The following is a 14,097-nucleotide window of genomic DNA, read 5'->3' on the forward strand; positions in this document are numbered from 1 at the left end:
TGGGTTCCCTCTCCCTCTGCGGGAGCTGGTTCGGGAGTCGGCCCCATCCCAGATCCCACCCCTTCTGCCGGCACCCTACCTGGCTCCATGACGCACCAGCTGCGGTCTCCTGTTATCAGGCCACTCCAGTGGGGTAGGGCGGCTCCATTTGCTTAAGGTTTAGTCCTGAGGGGCCCCAGCCCCCATGACGTCAAACCTAGTCCTATATAAGGTGAGGGGACCCCAGCCCACACAGCCCCAAGCAGCAGCCCAGCTCCGACATGGCCCAGCCGGCCCAATGCATCCGCTCTACCTTTGGCCTCCAGTGTTGCCTCCTCTTCCTTCTAGCTTCTTGGGAGGCAGGTAAGATGCCCTTGGAGGTGAAAGGGCCACCATTACACAGGGGGATAGAAGACAGAAAGGAGTTGTTTCTTAGAATTTATAGGGTTGAATGACCAATCATAGAAATGAACAGCAGAAGACTGCAATGGGAAGGGGAGTGGGTACGGGGCTGCTCCATACAATTGTCTGTGGTGTTCACTGCTCAAGTTTGCTGGCTAAGGGGCATGTAGGGGATGAAATCTAGCCTATGCTCTGCTCCTCAAGACATGGCTCCCCAGGCTTCTCCCAGCCAGACTGGGGCTTCTTCTAGGTTGCATAAAGATACAGTAGGGGCTGGAGGTCCTGGGGGGGGGCCAGCGGTGGGGACCTGACATTCCCTGAGCACCTGCAAGGGACTCACAGGTGCTGAGGGGCTTCCTCTCATTTCATCCCCTCACATCCCCTGAGGTGGTCAATAATAACTCATTTTATAATGAAGAGAGTGAGGCTCAGAGAGGCAAAGGGCTTGCCTGAAGTCATGGAGGCAAGCAAGGATCCCGACACCCTACAGCGCCTGCTGCCTTCAGGCGGCACTAGATGCCTTTCTCTGGCAAGAACTCATCCTGTGCTGCCCCGGGCTCCTGTCTGGGCTCCAGTCTTGACTCTGACCCTTTAATTAGTCTAGACTCCCACAGATCTGTCGAATGGGAAGGATGCTGCCTGGACAATACCGGGAGCTGATGCCTACTGAGCTTTTACTGTGAGCAGGACATTGTTCTAGACACTTCGTCCACGTTTACTTATTTACTCCTTGGTGCAGCTCGATATGATGTGGGCAGTTTTGTCCCCATTCTACAGTTGGGAAACATCCAAGGGCTTCGGTGAGAAGAATATGGAAAAGTTTGATGAGCTAAACAGACCCTACGAGATAAAGTGAAATTGCTGGATTAGTTCGTTAAGAAACAGTTCTGTGATTGGACCCAGGGAGCAGAGATGCCACACACAGGGGCAGTTTGGAGGGGGCCTGGGCCATTGGGAGGAGGGTCTTCACAAAGTAGACACGCAAAAATGGATTCAGAGAGACTCTATATACTGGATAGGGTCATCCATGGTAATGGCGTTGATGATCCCAAACCAGGGCCGGAAAGTCGTGAGCCTGGATGCTCCAGGCAGTATTTGGGGCAGGGCAGCCAGCAGCTTCTCCTTCCAGTGGTGTTTGACTGAGGGTGATATTAGAGGAAGTCCCTCCTTCCCTGAGCTGAGGGTCATGTTGGGGCCAGAGGGGACGGGGTGGGGACCTGGCAGATGGTGGACCACAGAGGCAGGGTGTGAGGAATCTTCCAGTTGTCTCCTCTACGTCTCAGCAGTGCCTTCTGTCTGAGCCCTGACTTGATGCCCTTCCCCCACCTTGAGGGTCTGGGGACAGAGACACCGGAGCCACCCTCAGTCGCCCAGTCTCCAGTCTCATCCACCTTCTCTTGCCCTTCCTGTCAGGCTGATTCTCCCACCTGCTGCTCTCCACCACCTTCTGTCTGTGCTGCTGCCCAGGAAGAGGCATATGTAGGGGGCAGAAGAGAATGAGTCATGAAGCAACTCCACAATACATTGACTTTTTAATTTTTTTTCACACATTCACTTTTGAAGGAGATTTGCTCTAGGGCACAGGACAGGAGCAGGGCAGACTTGAAAGCAGAATTCTGGAACAGGACACTCTGGGCTCTGTGGGTGTGGTCTGGGAGATGGCCGTGCTAGAGCCTGACTGGGCACGATGGAAGTGGGGGGCTGCAGGGCAAGAGCAACTGGATGCTCAGGCCCTGCAGAGAAGACAAATGGGTGCTAGGTGGGGAGGGCTTGAGGCTGGGGTGGGGTTGGGATGGGGTCAGGGTGGAACCAGGCTGTGGGTCAGGGTTGGGCACATGAGTGTGTCCAGCAGAGAGTGAGACCAGGGTAGGGAAGGAGGAGTGACGACTCCGGTGGATGAAGACCTTTAGCCCACAGTTCTGGGGCACCTCCTGTCACTTGTCTACAGGACCAGTCAATACCCAAATCAGATAACTAGATGTTGGAACCCCAGAGTCTGCATCACGCAGCCATAGAACCATAGGTGCAGAATGTCGATTAAACCTTCTCTGAGGGAAGCACAGGTGGAACTGGGGTCCTGCGGAGAATCTAAAAGGGCCATTTCCTACGATAAATTTTATTTGATTTAATTTCTACGACAAAAATAATGTATGTTCATTCTAGAAACTGGAAAATAGAGCATATTAGAAAGAAAGTCTCTCCTAATACTCCCTAGTCACCAAGGCAACCATTTGAGTGTATTTCTTTTTAGTCTTTTTACTGTGTCTGTGTTTTAGGTCACATCTGGAGCTTATAATGTATAGACATGTTAAGAAGCGTTTATCCATGTTATTGTAAATGGAATAAGCCATTTTCGAGGGGCAGGGCAGCAGGAAACACCAGAAATGCTCTTTTAGGGGAGGCTGCTCTGACAGAGACCCCAGGGCACAAGTCACTTAGCAGGAGATTTACCTTCTTTGCCAACAAGTGAATGAAGCAGATTGAACAGAATTTTGGAATTGTACATAGTTTTGATGTTGTGGGATTTATTTTCATTCTTTTATCCAGGCTGAGCATCCACCTCCAGTGTCTGGTGCTAAAGCCGGATTTTCCTCTCTGCCTCTACCTAGGTGACCAAAAAAGTTCTTTTCAGGCCATTGTTGTAGTCAGTGAAATAAGTGTCTCACGGTGAAAACTTCCTAGAGAAATAAAGTTGCTACTAATGTTAGACCTACTGGGGAGAAGAGATGATCTTCTCATCATGGGGTTTAGTCACTGATTTGCCTCACGGCTGCGCTCAGGACCAAGGCATCCCTTGAGCTTCCACTCCAGATTTTTTTTTTTTTTTTTTTGAGGAAGAGTAGCCCTGAGCTAACTACTGCCAATCCTCCTCTTTTTGCTGATGAAGACTGGCCCTGAGCTAACCTCCATGCCCATCTTCCTCCACTTTATATGTGGGATGCCTACCACAGCATGGCTTTTGCCAAGCAGTGCCATGTCCACACCTGGGATCCGAACTGGCGAACCGCAGGCCACCGAGAAGCAGAACACGCGCACTTAACCGCTGCGCCACCGGGCTGGCCCTCAACTCCAGATTTTACAATTGATGGTTCCACAGTGGTGTGACGTAGATCTGGAATTCTAAGATCTAGTTATCTGTGAGTCTAGCTACTGACTGTGTGGCTCCTGTGGTTCAACGACAACGGGTATCCCAGACCTGGTGGGCTGGAGCCCTTCTTTCAACATCTTTTCGTCTCAGGGGCTCACTTACTTAACAACAGAAGTTACCCCTTGGTCTTTCTACCACTGGAGGTCACAATATGTTTGTTTTTACTTAATGTGCATAACAAAAGGTTGTTGGCATGGCTTCTGGAGAGTTTTCATCAGTCTTAAAATATCCTCTTGTGCTGTCATTCCATGAATATCTATGAAGTACCTCCTATGGGCCAGACATTGGGGTAGACTGGAGACATAGCGATGAGTAAAACAAGAAAAATCCCTGCCATGGGAAATTAAACTGTATTGATATTAGAAAGTGTATCTTAGAAAGTGAAGCATGCTTGGTCGATAAAACACAGCAGGGGAAGCAGCCCAGGAATGCAGAGGGGCTGCTATTTTGAAGAGGTGGTCAAGGTAGGCCTCAAAGGCATATCGAACAGGTGGGTCAGGAGAAACACCTGGGCCTGCAGATGGCAGGAGGGCAGGGCCGTGGGCTCAGGCTCCCCTTACTACCAGCAGAAGAACGGGGCAAAGTATGAGATTGTTTCAAAGACTACAATTCGGACTCAACAATTTAAAGAGTCTTCTATGCTCCATACGTCCTTTGACCTTCACACTAAGCTGGTGCAGTTGACGTCATTGTTCTTTACATTTGAGGGCATGGGGCCTCAGAGCATTTAAGTGACCTGAGAAAGGATGCAAAGGTGGTGAGGGACAGAGCCTGGAATCTAATCCTGTCCTCTGATTCTTTCAGGCCAGTAGACTTTGCCACTCTGTGCTGCTGCCTGCTCATTTAGTCACTCTGTGGATATTTATTCATCCCTTATCACGTTGAAAAGCATCTGGGGTGTAGTGAGAAGGCTGACTCTGCCAATTACTTAATCTCTTTGAACTTCCTTTCCTTGCCTATAAAATAGCAAAGACCATACACTAGCCTCACAGGTTCACGGGGAAGATGAAATGAACAAATACATGAACAGCCTCCATCGGGGGTTCCACAAATGTCGGTGTTCTTCCTTCCCCAAGAGACTGGGCTGACCTATAGGCTGTATAGTGTGGTCTTGACTAGTGAGAGCCTGGACCCCAGAGCCCAGAATGTGTTTTCAAATTCTGGCTCAACCTCTTATTTGCTAGGTGTCCTTGGGGAGATTCTTAACCTCTCTGAACCTTGTTTCCTCATCTATAAAAAAGGGAGAATGACAAATAGTTCTCAACTTCAAAGAATTGTTGTAAAAAGTAAATGAGTTAACACAAGTCCTCATTTGTAGGACCTGCCTGTCTCATAGTAAATGCTCAAGAATTGTTGGCTCTTGTCATTGCTGTGCAATTCTGTGCAAGTCACCATTCCTCCATGACAACTCAAGTTACTCAGCTATAAAACAGAGGTTGACAGCTTCTCAGGCACCTTGTTGGGAGCTGTGAGATCAATCATCCTAGAAGAGAATCCAGAAAGAGAATATGTGAGGCCATCAGCTGAGTGCCTGGCCCAAAGAAGGTGCCCAATGAATGACACTATTATTGGCATTGCTGCCGAGGGAATCAGAGAAGGGAACTGGCATAGCGAAGTGAGGGCCTCACAGTTCAGCCCTCCTCTCTCTCCCCAGGCTCAAATCCCTTCAGGGTCTTGGACTTCTCTGCTACCCTCACCCTCTTCTCGTCCCACCCATGTTTCTTTCAAGGGCTGAGCTCCCCAGCCCCCAACTCTCCTTGTCAACAGGGAGTTGGGTGGACTCTGGTTTCCCGTGATTGGGAACCAGTCCAGGTTCTGGTTGCCACCTTGAGCTAACAGAAGCTGGAAATCTCAGTTATGTAACAACGCACTCTCTCTCACTGTTTGCTGCTCTCCCATCTCTCACCCTCCTGGCTGGATGTCAGTGACAGCTCCTTTGTCCACAGTGCGTGTTTTTTCAGGAATTAAGGCCCATATATGTTCATTGATAAGGGTGTTTTCCCTCACATCCTTAAACATAGTCAGTCCCTCTCAGAATCTAGCTGTCTCATTACCTCCCCTCGGGACCTCCGAGGAAATATCTTTTTCTTTCAAGAGGGCCACCTTCATCTATTCCAGATGGCTTTAGGTGGGTGAAGAGGGGTATCCAGTGAGGTCATAAGAGTTGAGTCATCTCATTGACTTCCCTGCTTCCAGACCAAACTTCATCACCAAAATGAATATTTTCCATCTCCCTCCTCTACTCATCCTCTATTTCTTTTCTTACCCTTCTATCACTCATCACCTGTGTCTACTTACTAAGCCCTATGGGAAGTTCTGCCAGAAGTCTTACCTCAGTCTCTCAGAAAGTTACATTTGGGATGGAACTGGAATATTATGGAAAGATGGAGATTCTGATATTTATTCCTGTTCCTTTCAGCTCTGCCACAGAAAGAAAACTCCATTCCATAAGTATATAACCCTAGAGGAGCACTTGTGGAGCAAAACGCCAGTCAATACTTGCTCTTGAAATCTTATGACTTGATAGGCAAGGCAGGGGGTAAAGGTTGACAGGCACTCAACAACTGTAATGTCAAGTTGAAAGTAGCAGGATGGAGTACTTAACAAAGAATGTTTTGAGCACTGAGATGAAGCTAGAGCTTATCTGCTTAGAAGGATCAGGAAAGATGCCATAAAGCTAGAAAGATCTGAAATTGAGAACTGAAGAGTAAAGATGGAGAAGGGGTGAGGTGGCATTCTGACTGAAGGCACAGCCTGAACAAAGATCCAGAGATGGGAGGTGAGAATGGGCTTGGATACGTTAGTATTCTGAGGAGACTGGCTGGGGAGATGTATCTGGGGTAATAAGGTATCCCTAGAGATGGAGGTGGGCAGAGAACATGGAGGAAGATTCTTATTTGCCTCTCTCCCTTCACAGGTGCTACCACAGTTCAAGAACTTCAGAAGACTGGTGAATCCCCAACATCTGATCATATTCTCCCTCCCACTCCAAGCCCTGTTTATACTACTCTCTCTGACCACACTGCTCTTCATTCAGGACACAGCCCTGCAGACCTCCCCAAATCTACAGAAACCCATCAACCAAAACGCTGTTGCAATACCACACACAGTTCCAAGCTGATTCACAAATCTATAGATAACTCTGGGAGCTCTACAACTCATCATGAAGCTCCTCCCACTTCTGAACAAAACCCCAGCAATCAAGGAAAAGACACAGTTATCCGGAACAAACGCTCTGCAGATTTTAACTCCACTCAAACAGATAAAGGATCGTCAAAATATCCAACCCCAGCACCCAAGAGCAAAACGACTTGTCGTAAGTCCAAAACAACCAAACAAATTGTAACAAGAAACTCAGCTGAAACCATAACAACTTTGGAAAAGACTATCATTACTTTAGTCAGTAAAAGCACATCCTCACACAAGACCACAAATCCTTCCCACAACTCGTTCAATTCAGAGACGAATAAAACACCCACATCTACCTCAGAAAAAACCACAACTGCCACAAGCACACCATACCAGGGTACACGAATCTCAGGGAGGTCAGAAAGAGCTGATGATCACACAACAACTGCTAATTACAGACCTACAGTTGACTCAGATAAGAAACTGATAAGGACTACAGAAAACATAAAAGACACATCAGCGACTGAGAAGACCACACAAACTCCAGAAAAGCCTACAGAACAGGGACAAGAGACCATGGCGGCTCACAGGAAGACCACAAGAGCCTCAGCAAAGCCCACAGAACAGCGACAAGAGACCACAGAGGTCCATGAGAAGACCACGAGAGCCCCAGTAAAGCCCACGGAACAGAGACAAGAGACCACACTGGCCCACGAGAAGATCACGAGAGCCCCAGCAAAGCCCACAGAACAGGGACAAGAAACCACAGAGGCCCACGAGAAGACCGCGAGAACCCCAGCAAAGCCCACGGAACAGAGACAAGAGACCACACTGGCCCACGAGAGGACCACGAGAGCCCCAGCAAAGCCCACAGAACAGGGACAAGAAACCACAGAGGCCCACGAGAAGACCACGGGAGCCCCAGCAAAGCCCACAGAACAGAGACAAGAGACCACAGAGTTTCACGAGAAGACCACGAGAGCCCCAGCAAAGCCCACAGAACAGAGACAAGAGACCACAGCAGCCCATGAGAAGACCACAAGAGCCCCAGCAAAGCCCACAGAACAGGGACAAGAAACCACAGAGGCCCACGAGAAGACCGCGAGAACCCCAGCAAAGCCCACGGAACAGAGACAAGAGACCACAGAGGTCCATAAGGAGACCATGAGAGCCCCAGAAAAGCCCACGGAAAAGAGACAAGAGACCACAGAGATCCACGGGAAGACCACGAGAGTCCCAGAAAAGCCCACAGAACAGGGACAAGAGACCACAGCGGCCCATGAGAGGACCACGAGATCCCCAGGAAAGTCCACAGAACAGAGACAAGAGACCACAGCAGCCCATGAGAAGAGCACGAGAGCCCCAGCAAAGCCCACAGGACAGAGACAAGAGACCACAGAGGTCCACGAGAAGACCACGAGAGCCCCAGCAAAGCCCACAGAAAAGAGACAAGAGACCACAGAGGTCCACGAGAAGACCACGAGAGTCCCAGCAAAGCCCACGGAACAGAGACAAGAGACCACACTAGCCCACGAGAGGACCACGAGAGCCCCAGCAAAGCCCACAGAACAGGGACAAGAAACCACAGAGTTTCACGAGAAGAGCACGAGAGCCCCAGCAAAGCCCACAGAACAGCAACAAGAGACCACAGAGGTTCACAAGAAGACCACGAGAGCCCCAGCAAAGACCACGGAACAGGGACAAGAGATCACAGCGGCCCATGAGAGGACCACGAGAGCCCCAGCACAGCCCACAGAACATGGACAAGAGACCACAGCAGCCCGTGAGAAGACCACGAGAGCCCCAGCAAAGCCCACAGAACAGCAACAAGAGACCACAGCAGCCAGTGAGGTCACAACAGTCTCAGAAAAGCCCACAGAACAGCAACAAGAGACCAGAGCTGCCCACAAGAAGACCACATGTGCCCCAGTAAAGCCCACAGAACAGAGACAAGAGACCACAGCAGCCCACAGAAAGACCACAGGAGCCCCAGCAAAGCCTACAAAACATGTAGAAAAGACCACATCGGCCACTGAGACCATAAAAGCCCCAGTAAAGCCTACAGAAAACCCAGCAGCCACAGAGACTACAAGACCTCCAGTCGAGGTCACAGGAGACAAATCTATCACTAATACCTCTCCTCATCCAAAAAAACCTGAGGTTACCCATCAGGTGCCCACTGGTTCTTTTGCAGCTACAACATCCAGCCTGGAGCTGGGTTCCATCACGTCGGAAGCCCCAGCCAATAAGAGCCAACCAAATCAGAACAAAGATGGCTCAGAGGGAGGTCTCCAGACTGCAGAGAGCGAGGAGAAGGATTCATTCCCTTCATGGGCCATAGTTATTGTGATCCTATTGGCTGTGATTCTCCTCCTGGTGTTCTTTGGCCTGATCTTCTTGGTAAGGGACAGGGATGCCCCATAAGATGAACCTATGGGATAGGGAGTTGGGGAGAGGTTACAGATCGGAACTAGAGGCAATAATGAGTCTAGGAAAAGAGGCATGGTGGGAGGGATGGTAATAGAGGGGTAGTGGTGGTGAAAGATGGGGAAAGACAATAGATTTATGGGACATGAAAAGTAGAACTGGAGAGGAAGCTGTGACTGAGAAAAAAGGATGTCAAGTAGGGGAAATTTGGGTGTTGGTGTGGAGTCTGGCATGTGAGAATATGAGGGATATGAGGATATGAAGATAAGGAAAATAGGACAGAGGAGGGAATTAGAGATGAAGTCTGGGACTCAATGTGTTGGATCTGGGGCTGGAATAAGGATCAAGGTTGGATGGAATCTTGGGAAAGGAGCATACCAAAGGTCCAGGAAGAGGGAGAATAGAATCAAAGGGCCTGAAATAGAGGTGTTGAGGAAAGCAAAGGGCATGGCAGATGGTACTCATTCCTCCTTTCTCCTCCCAATCACAGGTCTCCTACATGATGCGAAGACGCCGTGCACTGATCCGGAACACTGAGGACAATGACCCAGAGAATGATGTGGGCCCCAATTCCTATCCAGTCTACCTGATGGAGCAGCAGACTCTTGGCATGAGCCAGATCCCTTCCCCACGATGATCTTTCAGACAGCGCCCACCCCAGCTCTTCCATGCCTTACCCCTCTCCTGGATAAGGAAATAGACTCACAATTCCTATTTCCTGAACTCCAGGAAGGGCAAAGTACTGACAGTTAACTGCATTGACCCTTCATCTGCTGTGTTCTTAATGAAAGTGGTCAAGGGATGAGGTGATAAGCAAGAAGGATGTGAGTTTGGGGGATAGAAAAGAAAGAATGAATAATACAAGCAAGTGTTCTCTGTAGAAGATGATGGTCTGAAAGTGAAAAGGTGTTTCATGGACATATCGAATGGGAACCAATCAGGACCCTGATTTCTGAGAGGCGCAGCACAGCTGAGGGAAGTTCAGGGTTAGAAGGCTATACTCCAGATCTGACTGTGAGTTGGGATTATGGGAAGGCGGAGACAGGAAAGGGTGCCTGGGTTTTAGGACTAATCTATATTATTTTCATCTACTATTACTTAGAGTTTGTGTGTAAACAGGCTTGTCTTTGAGTTCCCAGGGCTTGCCCCCTACCTTTTTTTTAATGAAAAAAATAGGATCTGAGAAGAAAAGAGGATTTATTTCCTTCTTCACCCTCTCCATTCCCAGGAGAAAGGAAAATTCCAGAAAAGTTCATAAATATCTCTCACCCAGATGGTTCTTCCCTCTTCCTCTCGCATCCCTTCGTTTTTCTAAATGTCTACAGAGGGCACTGTTGGTTTGGCTTGCTGAGCTGTGGGCGGGCACGCTGGGAGGGACTTTCGTTTGGTCTCATCCATTGATTCCCATCCCAGAGCTTCTGTGATAGTGTTCTCCACTCAGTATTTATTTTCCCGTCTCTTCCACCAAAAGCCAGTCCCGGCTCTTTCCTGTAGGAGTCACCCATCTTCTCCACTACCTCATCCTCTTTCCTCACACCTTCCCCCCAGATTCTGCTTTTCCTCCATGTAGGCATTTCATCTGTGTATGTTTTCTAGATTTTCTCTCCAACTTATTAAAGCCTTTTTCCCCTTATTCCTGGTTGTGCAGAAGGGGAAAGGGAGTCGACAGATGTCAGCTTCCTTCTTTCTATTGTTCTTATTATAATAAAATGTAAAATATTTATAAAGTAAGGACATTATAATTATTGGATTATAAGTTGGGAGAAAGTCCTGACTGACGTTCTTGGCTCTGGCTGTGACCTCACAGATGGTCTCGAGCAGGAGCGGCTGCAGGACAGGAATTTCCTGGAGGGTGGAGGAAGTGGAGGTTGATTGTCTATTGCTCCTAAAGTGCCTCATTACTGGATTTAGATCAGAGCCGGCCTGAGTTCATGCTGGACTTATTTGCATGGTGACAAAATGAGGAGAAATTTTGTTAATTAATAAGCAAGTATTTGTAAGCACCTATTATACATTCTGTTGAGGATTATAAAGAAGTATAAGACATAGTTCCCACCGAAGACACAAATAAAGGAAAATTAAAATTAAATAATTCAATAAGAATTATCACAAGGCAGTACTACACAGAAGAAATCAAGACTCTAATGAAATAAACCCAATATTTACGGGCATCTACCATGTCTTATACTTATGTTAGGACACCAGCCCTGCTTCCAAACCATTCCGTGCCCGAATGTCTTTGCCAGCAGAACCACTGCCCACCTCCACGTGGCCTTGGCTGATCTCATTCTTACCAGAGGAGGATGGCATCAGCATCTTTGCTGACCAGAGAGGCACCCTAGTTTGCCTCAGGTCTTCCAACCTCAACTCTATCCAGAATCAAATAGCAGGGTCACAAGTCGCTATTTGCTGCTTTTGGTAACCCCCTTTGCGGGAAGCTGGAAGTTCTGTTACAGACAGTAAGCCTAATCTGGACACTCATGTCACTGAATTCTCTGCCAGGGCCCAGCTCTGGGCTGGCGGGCCCTCAGGCTTGAGGGTCTCTCTGACCCAACACAGAGAATCTCCCAACAGAAATCGACTCTGCTAAGGGCAGGATTGTAGCTTGGGTGCCAGAAAGGAGGCCTGCCAGGTGCCAGAGGGACCCCAGACTTAAGTCCCTGGAGAGAGCCTTAAGCCAGAGAGGGACACTGGGGTTCTGGAAGAGGGCTGGGGTGCTTGAGAAAAAAGGTGGAGGATGCTGGGTTTTTAGTTGTCTGGGCAGATGGTGACTCAGCTTGTGACAGCTGCCAGGACAGAAGAGTCACTTGCCCTGGGAGGAATGCAGATATCCCCTAACCCCAGCCTCCAACCATTGAATTTCCCCAGCCTAGACCTTAATTAAAAGACCAAAATCAAATAAGGCAAAAATGCCTCTGCCTCTAGAATGCCAAATGTCCGACCAGACCTACCCCTCCCCTGCGAAGGCACCAAAATGAAGCACTGGGGCCAAAGGGTGTGTGTTTGGGGCGGCGGAGGGGGTGGGGGGCGGTTCTTCATCTCGCAAAAGCAAAAGGGGACTACAGCTCCGACGCTCAGCGGGTGGTTGTCTCCCTCCCCTTCTCTCCCTCGCCCCTGATAGTGATCACTTTGCAATCTAGCAGGGAGTCCTTTAACAAGCTCCAGGGCTGCGCCCTCATTAGGGAAAATTACTTAACAAGTGGCCAGGGAGGGAATAGGCGTCGCCATCACACGTTTATCGCCCCGGGCCCCCGGGAGAGATCACATCCTGGGGAGCGAGTGCCCAAGACCCCCCAGGGCAGAGGGGCGAGCCCGGGGCAGGCCGGGCGGGATCTGGGGTCGGGGCGCCGACAGCTGCGGTCCCTAAGGGAGAGGTGATCGGAGCAGCGGGGGGAGTCCGCCGCCCTCCCTCCTTCCCTCGAGGCTCCACTGGGCCGCGTCTCCCGGATCTCGCTCGCTAACTGGGCGGATTAGTGGCTCGCGGCCGCCGGCTCCGGGGCGTCAGCTCGAACCGGGCTCGGGGAGGGGAGGAGCCGCCGCCCAGCCAGTGCGCTCGCGGATCCTGCCTAACGCCCTCCTCCCGCCCCCACAGCCCCTGCCGGGGAGGGGTCTCGGGCGCATGCCCTCCTCCCGCCTCGCTCTCCTGGGTGGCAGAGCTCGTCCCCAGCTTCCTGCCGTCAACGCCAGACTGCCAGGCCTGGGCTTCGTTTCTCCCCGCACACCATCGATAACGAAACAGTAACGAACGTTTGTGCTGTTTTCCAGTACATCACATCCTGTCATCCTCCAATAACCCTGTGACTTCTTTCTTATTAAACTTGCTTTGCGCATGAGAACACCGAAGTCAGAGAAGTGCCTTGTTCATATCCACACAGTCCCACGGAACAGAGTTTATTCATTTTCTCTAAATCTCAATTTCACCTTGTTCCTTCGCGGAGCCAGGTTCCAGGTAACAGCAGCAGCATGGCCTGGAAGGGTCGGATGCTATAGGGACCACCTAAGGAAGGGAGTGTAAATGAGGTTGATGCAAGAGTGACCGGCTCCTTCTTCCAGAGGCCGGGTCTCTCCGTTCAGCGCCTTGGACTCTAGAGTCTTGTTCTTCTTCTCTGGAGTCAGCACCCAGGGCCAGGGTCTTTCCTGCCAGCCTGTTGCCTTCCAAGACTCATTAACCGGCCTCATGGTCACAGGTTCTCCATCCTCCCCTCTCACTGCCCCGACCCCCTTGCAGCCGCCCCTAGACGTGAGTGCGACACAGGAAGGAGAAGACCCAATGATTTGGGAGCCCGTCACCTTGATTTTTCTCCCCTCTGCCTCCTACAAAGGCCTCTGTCCCAGAAATGAGACATCCCCGGAGAAAACAGGTTTTTGCTGACCTCTGTCCCCAAGGGTGGGTCTCCTCTCCCCTGACAGGTTTGATCCCCTTGTTCTTTCCCCTTCCCTGTTCCTCCCCCCATAAATTGCTGGGGATGTCCCTCCCAGGAGAGGCAGGGCCCAGAAGTTAAATGCCACAGCTATGGCCAAGTGAAAAAAAAAAATTGAGCAAGACATAATGTGGGAGCAGCTCTCGGAACCCAGGAGTCCAGCGCTCCCAGTCCCTTGCTCCCTACTACCATGGAACTTACGCCAACTGATCTTACTCGTCCCAGAACCCTGGCCCTGGCAAACTTTTAATTCTTCCTGAAACTTCGTGTTCCATTGAGACGCCAGGCATCAAGTCCTCCTCTGCAGCCCATCTCTGCTCTAGAACCCAGGCACTCTAGATAACAACTTCCCAAGTGGATCATTTCAAGACGAGGAGAGGGAAATTATCTCCTGCCTCCTGCATTCAGGATTCTCTGTGGAATCCCGGGGCCTGGTAAGTGAATTATCCACCAATCACAGAGGACTTGGAGGCCACAAAAAGTCAGGAGGAGACAAGGGTCCCCAGGCATTCTGCTTGCATATTCTCATTCCTTCTCTGGAAGCAAAGATGGTGAACTTCTTTTTGCCCATTTCTGTGAAAGTCAATACTG

The 14,097-nt window shown here is 50.0% G+C and overlaps 1 protein-coding gene across 1 annotated transcript; it reads left to right on the top strand.

Annotated features, from left to right (window-relative positions):
• The first annotated feature begins 239 nt into the window (after window positions 1-239).
• Window positions 240-10,813, top strand: MUCL3 (mucin like 3). The gene is made up of 3 exons (XM_005604043.4): window positions 240-342; window positions 6,447-9,058; window positions 9,576-10,813. The coding sequence occupies exons 1-3, from the start codon at window positions 261-263 to the stop codon at window positions 9,720-9,722; spliced, it is 2,841 nt and encodes a 946-aa protein (XP_005604100.3). The 5' UTR covers window positions 240-260; the 3' UTR covers window positions 9,723-10,813.
• The last annotated feature ends 3,284 nt before the right edge of the window (window positions 10,814-14,097 follow it).

Source organism: Equus caballus, chromosome 20, assembly GCF_041296265.1.
Source record: "Equus caballus isolate H_3958 breed thoroughbred chromosome 20, TB-T2T, whole genome shotgun sequence".
Classification (NCBI taxonomy): Eukaryota; Metazoa; Chordata; class Mammalia; order Perissodactyla; family Equidae; genus Equus; species Equus caballus.